Source organism: Bubalus bubalis, chromosome 13 (assembly GCF_019923935.1).
Source record: "Bubalus bubalis isolate 160015118507 breed Murrah chromosome 13, NDDB_SH_1, whole genome shotgun sequence".
NCBI classification, from domain to species: domain Eukaryota; kingdom Metazoa; phylum Chordata; class Mammalia; order Artiodactyla; family Bovidae; genus Bubalus; species Bubalus bubalis.
The window spans coordinates 70,777,997-70,786,838 of record NC_059169.1 but is presented as its reverse complement, the minus strand read 5'-3'; the positions used below and the strand labels follow the sequence as shown (position 1 = coordinate 70,786,838).

Below are 8,842 nucleotides of genomic sequence, written 5' to 3'. Positions count from 1 at the left end.
GTCGGACACGACTGAAGCGACTTAGCAGCAGCGGTAGCAGCAGCAGCTTAGTCTTGGGAGAAGGCAATGGCACCCACTCCAGTACTCTTGCCTGGAAAATCCCATGGACTGAAGAGCCTGGTAGGCTGCAGTCCATGTGGTCACTACCAGCCTGATACAACTGAGCGACTTCATTTTCACTTTTCACTTTCATGCATTGGAGAAGGAAATGGCAACCCACTCCAGTGTTCTTGCCTGGAGAATCCCAGGGACGGGGGAGCCTGGTGGGCTGCCGTCTATGGGGTCACACAGAGTTGGACATGACTGAAGCGACTTAGCAGCAGCAGCAGCTTAGTCTCAGACCAAATAGAGCTAGGGAAGCAATATGGAGAAGCCACCCAACTCACCCACAGTCTGATAAATCCTATTTTAAAACATACAGTTACGCTTCAGTTATTCAGAGATCAGCTTTCCAGCAATTGTCTGGAAGAGGGCCAAATCTGGAAGTTAAGAAAAGGAAACACCTCTCTCTCTTGCAGAAAAAGAACTTTTGAGAGTGAACAACAATGAAAATATCTCAAGATACCACTTTATATAGAGTCACTGTCCTATTTACTGATGGGAAGAAGAGGAAGAAACCAAATCTCTCATTGGCTGATTGTGGATATAAACACCTCATCAATCATTACCTGGAGCCATAAAGAACACAAGAAAGGAGAAAAGAGTAAAAAATAAACAGTAAAGTAGAAAGGATGAGAGGAAGGATCTGAGTGGTTCAAGAGGCAGATGAGAAGAGGAGCAGCAGTAACAGATATTAGAAAAGGTGATGAGAACATTCCAAAGAGAAAAATAAAGAGAAATCACCTAAGTAGAGACCCTATATACCTCAGCAATCTTTTGGGACTTTAGGTTATGGCCAAGGTATGGCATCTGATGGCCAGTCGTCAACAAAGGATTTCATTAACCACTGTATTCCTTAAAAAGGTAGGGAATAAATACATTTTCAGAGAATTCCTGTTAAAAGGTGGAGGGAAAAAGCACTGCTATTTTTGAAAGGCAGCACAATTAATAAACCGAAATAAAGCCAAAGAAGCCTGGTTACATCACCATTGTTTCTGAAGGGACAGTTCCTGGGTTAGACTCCCCGTCCCAAGGACTACCCCCATCCCAAGTCTTCTAGAAGAACCCGCAAAAGGAAGCAGCCCAGGGCAGCCCTCAGGCATTATTGCAGCGCCCCCAGTCGCTGGAGGTTCAGGGAAATCTCGACTGCGTTCCCTTCCAGGTCTTCGGGCTGTTGCACAAATTAAGGTAATGGGATTCCACGCGATTTGACTGGGGAAGAGGCTAAAAAACTAACCCCCACATTTTCAACTGCAGTAAATATCTAAGTATTTTTGCTTGCTGAGGAGATCCCGGGCACTAAAGCGTTTGGAATTGAAAACATCCAAGCCCACTTCGGTTGGCTTCCTGTTCCTCGGGGGAGTGTCTTTAAAAGCACCTGCCGGCATTAAGTTTTGCGCTTTCGGAAAGAGGCAGACCCGGTGCGCCTCACAGGGAGCCTTTTACAGTTTGGACTGAGAAATTGTGTGAGTGGTCCCAGGAACGTCCATTATTAACTCCTCATTTCCCTGGTGTCGCCAGCAGCCTGGCCGCCGCGGCGGCTACGACGACTCGGGCGCAGTCGGGCCTCGGGAAAAAGCCCGGAGCCCGGGAGGGCGGTGGGCGTCCCGGCTTGCGGCGAGGTGGGGTTACTCGGCCGCCCGGCGCTCCGGGGAAAGACCCGCGGGGCGGCGGGCGCGGGGCGGGAACGCGGGGTCCGGGCCGGCCGGGGGCGCCGTCGGCGGGGCTCGCGCAGCCGCACTCGGCGAGCCGACTCCGGGCTCCTCCTCCCGGCTCCGTAGTAAGCATGGCGGCGGCGGCGTTCGCGGTCCCTCGGGTGAAACAGAAAGCGGGAGCTACGCGGAGAGGGAGCGAGGAGCGGGGCTGAGGCGGCGCCGTCACTGCCGGGAAACCACCCCAACAGTCAGTGCGCCGGCGGCTGCGGCGGCCCCGAGAGCTGGCTCTGCCGCTGAGGTGGAGCGAGGACGATCAGGAACCCGAAGAGGAGGCACCGGGGTAGCCGCCTTCCTCCGCCTCAGAGCGGCGTGACTCGGAGGTGAGAGCGCGGGCGCTCCCTTCGGGAAAGGCGGGCGTCGCGCCCCGGGGCAGGCGTCACGGAATCCGTTAGGCTGTGTGTGAAGGGCCGGGGCGCCGAGAGGGGGTTCGGGCCCGTCGAGGGGCGCGGCCCACCCCGTCCTGGGGGCGCGCGGTCTGCCGAGCGGGGGGAGTGGGCCGCGGGCGGGACGCATCCGCTTGTCGGGCACCTGCCGGGCCCCAGTCTCTCCGGGAGGCGCTCGTGGGGGCGCGGCCACGGCCCCGCCACCAGCCCGCGGAGGCGGCGCGGGGACGCGGGCGGTCCGCCCTCCGCCCCTCCTGGCCGGTGGCCCGCGGCGAGCAGCGCCTCTCCTGGCGGCGCGGGGGTCGAGTGCCGGAGCCCTCCAGGAGAGGATCGCCGAGCGTCCGCAGCGCCCGGGCTTGTGGCCGCCCGGCGGCCGCCGAACTTGAACGCCCCTCTGAAGAGACTTTCCCCCCGCGCCTGTTGGGGTTCAAACCTCGAAAATCCGCCCCGGTGTGTTTGATCTTGTTTGGCTGGTCCCGGTACCTGGCCGTTCCTTCAGCGGGCTGAGTTAACCACCTGTTCAGTCGCGGGGGGGTTGGACTCCAGGCTGCAGTCCTCGCCCTGTTTAACAACCTGGATCTTTGAACTTTTGACACGGCGGTGGAAGGACGTCATGTGTTAGGTAAAGGAAAATGAACTCATAATTTAGCCGTAAAATCGCGGGCAGAAAAGGGGCTATTTTAATTAATGTGAGTCGTTCTTTTATTAAATTGTTAGCGTTAAAAAAAAAAAAAAAACCTTGGGGTTTTTTTTTGTGGGGGTAGGGGGTGGATAATGGATAGTGGGGGTGCTAGGAATCGTCAATTCGGGATTTTCTTTTGTGAAATTTCATGTAAGTTCCTTTGAACACCTTTGCGTCTGAGCATCTATTAACTAAGAATACCAGGCTGACAGGATTTTTTTTGGCTCTGTAAAGCTCATGTGCATGTAATTTGTGGACTCGAAATTGAGCGGCAAAACGATTTTGCTTCTTTCCGTGTTTTTAGTTCTTGAAAGCAAAATTGGTATTTTTCTGTACTATAAGAATGAAAAGTTGAACTGTTACTATAATATTTTATCACCATGAGAGTAGCAGCACTACTGCTAAACATATGCCACCCAGGAGCTGGAGCCATATGTTAGGCAGAAACTAATTGAGTCTTATGGCTATGATCTTGTATTTGGATAAATATTTAGTTTTTGTGTATTTGCTAAATCTGTAGTTCTTGCCATCGTGTAAGCTTTTAAATCACCTAAAAATAGTCCAGAGAAATGAGTCTCCTGCCTTTTTGATATTTTCTCGGTTGATTTGATTTTGCTCAAGTAATGAGATAAAAGTGCACACTGAGACAGATGGTGGACTTAAAACAGTGATAAAAAGGATTGGTTGTAACACATCTTCTATAATGTAGTGCCTAAAATTTTGCTTTCAGCTTCTTAACCCACTGATAATTCTTGCCATCACCACTTATACCAGTTAGTGGGAAGAGAGGGTACTGACTTGACAGGAAAAAAAAAATTTTGTTAAACTGTTTATAAATAATTTTGTTTAAGAATTTTAGCACTATCATAGTAAATTTTATGAAATTTTCTTTTTTCCTTTCAGAGAACATGTCTCAGTTTTCTTGGGTAGGTTAACTGAAATTTTTTTTATCTCAGGCTGGCTGCTTTTAACCACCTGTATGCTTCTGAATGAACTCCCTCTTTTTCCATTTTGTCTGAACCCTCAAAAATCATTGTTTAGGAAAAATTAACTGCTAGTTAACATTGGTTTCAATCAAACATAGGGGTAATTTACTTCTCACAAATTAATGGTATGCATTCAAAAAACCAGATTTAGAATTATCTTTTGATGTCATCTGTGTCATCACTTTCCCCCTTTATATTAGTAACTGAAAGCTGATTTATTTTCTCCTGCATTTAATAATTATGTTCTAATTTTTTAAGTTCTATGGTATAATGTTGAGCATATTTTATTACTGATTAAGGAAAAATTTCTTCCTCTTCTCTGACCAGCCAGGCAGAGGTCAGGATTGAGAGGCTACAAAACGCAGAAAAGAACAGGGATGCATGATTAATATTCTCATCATCTTTTGTAGCTTTACTTGGGTAAAGAGCATTTAATTTATAATTTTAGTTTAGATTGATGGTTAATAGTTATGTCTGTTTAAAAAATATTTGATTATTTTAATGTGTATATACCCAAGGCTTGTGCATCTTCTATTTTGCCTGTATTTTTAAAGTACAGTTTGATGAGGTAACCTAAAGGTTTTTTTTTTTTAATGTTCTTGGTGCATTTTTTTATGAAAATGAGTCTAGATGATGTCTTTGAGAATGATGTAGGGCTATGCATATGATTTCCAGTTTTATTAGCCAGGTGATCAAAAGATAAATGATTGCTTTTTTCCCTCGAGCAGTCTCTAGCAGATTTCAAATAAATTCACAATATTGTAAATCCAAGGGTTTAGAATGCTCTGCCTGCAATTCCACTGAGTCTTTTTCAGTGCTTCTGTTTATCACATTGCAAAAAGAAAAAGAAAAATGGCCCCTGTGGATATCAGTGTCGAGAGCTGCTTGCTTGAAAGAAATGAATGACCAATAATGGTGAAAGACAGTTTTTTTTAACCTGTTTTGAGAGCTTTTAGTATTTTCTTAATATTTTGGCCTCATTTTATTTCAGAGTGTTATGCTGTGGCCTCCTTATCCCTTGATCTTATCTCTATCCTCCCACAGTGGTAGTTTTGCTTACCTTTCACATATACTTTATAAGTTTGTGGTGTAATCTATGGTCTTACATCAAGTTCCTTTGTATGTGTCTTCCTTTGATATTTCCAATCACTTATCATCCATTACCAGGCCTCAGGCTTTTTTTTCTCAAGATAGAGAGTTGCATGTGTCATCTCTGGAGAGATGACATGCTCAGACGATGGTGAGCTATTAGAGTGGGGATACAAAAGCAATGGGATGTGTTTCCTTCCTTCAAGTAGTTTACAGACTAGTTGGGGATACTAGACTAACACACAAGAAATCCTTAACAAAAAATACAAGATGTCCTTATTAAATTATGTGGTAAGGACTGGAATTTAAAGGAAAGTGAGGCTACGGAGGGCAGGAATGATCCTGGAAGGCATTCAGAAGAAGTCAGACTTGAATCTTAGGAAGGATTTCGGGATCAAGCAAAAGGAAGGACATTCAAGGAGACCAGTCTGAGAGGGTAAGTATCAGGAGGAAGATGAAAAGAAGGTTAAAGACAAGATTTTGGCTAAGTGCCATGACATGGTCAAGAAAGGAACAGGCAAGGCTGGACAGGACAGTTTGCCCGTATCATTGTGAAGCCATCACTGAAAGAGTGCTGCATCTACTTTGACATATTAATAACTTAAGCTTTATGTTTGAAGAATAGCTTATATATTTTATATGTGTGTGTTTATAGCTTAGATCAGGGATCAGCGGACTTTCTGTAGAGTGCCAGATAGCTAATACTTTAGGCCTTGTGGGCCACTTATAGTCTGTATTGAATATCCTTTTTTATTTGTTTTCTTCCAATCGCAGAATTTGACCAGCGGGCCTACTTTGCTGACTGTTGGCTAATAATTGGCTAGTTAATTGTCCATATAGCACATAATGTGAGCTGCCTTACATCATTTGTCTACATGGTTGTTTTGTGTGTTTTGAGTATCATTTATCTTTTTCCATATGTTAAGATAAAAATAAAGAGAACATGCAGAAATAACTTCTATTGTAATTGTTATTTTGTGACCAGACTTCTAGCAACTGCCTAGACTGAGTTTCACAACTAGGAAGTGAAAGAAGAAAAGCCTTTGAGCTAGTCCTTAGAGCAGTGAAAATAGCTACTCCAGGGCTTGATTTAGAATCTGTATAAGATTAAGTATATCAACTGCCTATTCAGGTTGTGTATATTGTAAACTACAGCTGTCATTGTAGAAGCCTTGGCTAGGATGCTGGTGGCCTGCAAGTGACAATTGGGGAGCAGGCAGCAGGAAACAGCGTCTGTAAAAGTAGTTGATGAGGAGTTAGTAAAGAGGAGAGCAGTTGCAACATCACTCAGTAACTCCAAGAGTCACATAATTGACATTCACATTGATGAGCTTGAGTCATCAAGAAAAGATTGTATCACATGTAGATTGAGGCAGAGAAAAAAGACCTAGACGTCTCTTTTAAAATATTTTCATTATGATTGTTTAGAGATAAGTTACAGTGATTTAAAGGGTAAGTATCGGTTATTTTGAAGATTCCTGTACATGAAATACCTCTTTTGAAGTTTCTAAATTTATAGGTGTATGTTTCGGCAGTTCTGTTTCCTTCAGCACATTGTGTTTCATGTACCATTACCAGCTAAATAGTGGTGCTTCAGGTTATGGTTGCATGAATAAAATTGGCTTGGGTTACTCTGTATTTTGTCTTATCAAGAAAGTAAGAATATAGCATGAGAGGTTTCTTTGAATCAGTACATTCTGTATATCAGAGATAGCGTTAGGTGTTGGGAAAAGTAAAGATATATAAGATGGAGAGCTGTCTGGGTAAAATCAGTAGAGTTTCTTTTTTTCCTCTTAAAGACATTAAAAGCAGACAAACCAACAAAACCCCCAAACTGAAGTTAACTCTTGCCCTTTTACTTGTACTAGCGTTTTCCATACTTTGTGTATGTGTGTACTGTTTTCAGTTTTAAGGCATTATAGACCTTTTGAACTAAATTTCAAGCCTTCATGAATTGCTACATAATAAAAGTTCAGCTTTTTAAATTTCACTTTAAGGAGAAATTAACAATTCACTCTGCCACCCCACTTTTGTCAGAATTTGAAACAGCTTCATTATTCCAGCTGTTTCCGTTTCCTAGATAGGAGATAAAGAACTTTGGATTTTAGTTCCAGCTTACCCTTATTAGCCATATGATTTCAGATTAGGTGTTTTTTTTTTTTTCAGTCTTGGGTTCCCAGTTCTTAAAATGGAGAGTAATATATATCCTGTTTTCCCCACAGAAATATTGTGAGCATCCAAAGAGATGTTGGAAACCATGATGGTATTAATGTACCATATGTTTTTACATTAATACTACTACATTGGAAGCAGTGCAACCTATTTTTAGTAAGACCAGAAATCACGAGTTCAAGCTTTATCCTTCAAAGTTCTGTAAATAGTAGTATTCCAGTAAACATTTAGTTTACTCAAAACTTTTAACTGCCTTCTTGGCAAAGAGGGTGCACATTTTAAAAGCTTTCTTTCCATTCTTATTAATCTTTCATTGTCCCTATCCAACGCCTGTGTTCCTCTTTGCAGGAGAATACTGATGTATTCCAAGGAAATTCAGCTAGTCTTTCCACAGTGGGATAGAAATATGCAAAAGTGAATTCCTTATGTGTGTGTGTTTTTTTTTTTCAAGTAGATGACTATTTCTGTATGTATAGTAATAAGATCCACTTGAACTCTGACTGGAAAGTTGATTATATTTTTTAAAATCCTATATAGACTGCCAGATATGTGGTGGTACTCTCATTTTACAGATGAAACTATTCTGATTGACTTTCATCTCTTCCTGCCTCACTTCTTGAGATTGCTTATGTGCTAGTTGTTAGAAATACAAAGTAAGTATGATACGTGCTTTGAAATAAACCTTGGCGTAAAAGATCTCTAAATTTGATAGATTGTTCATCAGCCTCTATCAAAAATGTCTGAAAGTCACTGTGTTCTGCTTTCCTTCTTCAGAATCCACATTTTAACATGTATTTGAACAGAATAATTTAAACAATTTAAGTGATTTCTTAGTGAAATCCAATTCCCTAGTGAGGAGGAAAAAAAAATCTGCCTACTTCTCTGGCAGTTCTAAACAGATGTTTAAGTACATTTTAAAGCACAGTTAAGACTTTTCTTTAAAAAGTAATTATATGCTTTCTTTGCAGGAATAGATGTCAAATACAACTGTGTACTTTTGTTGAGATCTAGCTTGAAGGGAGTAATGATTTCATTTACTTCAAAATCCATTTGTCATAAGATTGGCTTAAATAAAAATAAAAGTGAGGACATAATTTTTTGTGATTTTTATTATGTTTTCATTCTCTAAATTTTTTGGTTGGCTTGTGATAGCCATTCTTTTTTGTTTTCCAAAGATTTCTTTTTTTTTATTAGAGTATAGTTGATTTACCATGCATTGTTAGTTTCGGATATACAGCAGAGAGATCAATTATGCTATGCTATGCTATGCCAAGTCACTTCAGTCGTGTCTGACTCTGTGCAACCCCAGAGACGGCAACGCACCAGGCTTCCCCGTCCCTGGGATTCTCCAGGCAAGAACACTGGAGCGGGTTGCCATTTCCTTCTCCAATGCATGAAAGTGAAAAGTGAAAGTGAAGTCGCTCAGTCGTGTCTGACTCTAGAGAACCCATGGACTGCAGCCTTCCAGGCTCCTCCGTCCATGGGGTTTTCCAGGCAAAAGAACTGGAGTGGGGTGCCATTGCCTTCTCCGGAGATCAGTTATACATGCATCTATTCTTTTTCAAATTCTTTTCTCATTTAGGTTGTTACAGAGTATTGAGCAGTGTTCCCTTGCTGTACAGTAGGTCCTCGGTGGTTATCTATTTTATATATAGCAGTGTATACATGTCAGTCCCAAACTTCCATTGTATCTCTCCCTCCCACCCTTCCCCTCAG

At 42.7% G+C, this 8,842-nt stretch overlaps 1 protein-coding gene across 5 annotated transcripts in view; it reads left to right on the top strand.

Annotated features, from left to right (window-relative positions):
- Window positions 1-323: 323 nt before the first annotated feature.
- Window positions 324-8,842, top strand: part of FNDC3A (fibronectin type III domain containing 3A) — a 114,209-nt gene continuing 105,690 nt past the window's right edge. Inside the window, exon 1 of one of the 5 annotated variants that reach the window (XM_006063594.4) lies at window positions 324-1,287. Coding sequence is in view for 1 of the 5 variants with exons in the window: in XM_025263239.3 (XP_025119024.3) it covers window positions 3,788-3,805 (18 nt within the window). In the remaining 4 variants the exon portion in view is untranslated. Of the gene's footprint in view, window positions 1,288-1,346; window positions 1,566-1,999; window positions 2,135-2,566; window positions 2,820-3,782; window positions 3,806-8,842 lie in introns of those variants that run through there. The other 4 variants (XM_045162477.1, XM_006063592.4, XM_006063593.4 and 1 more) reach the window with 4 other exon arrangements.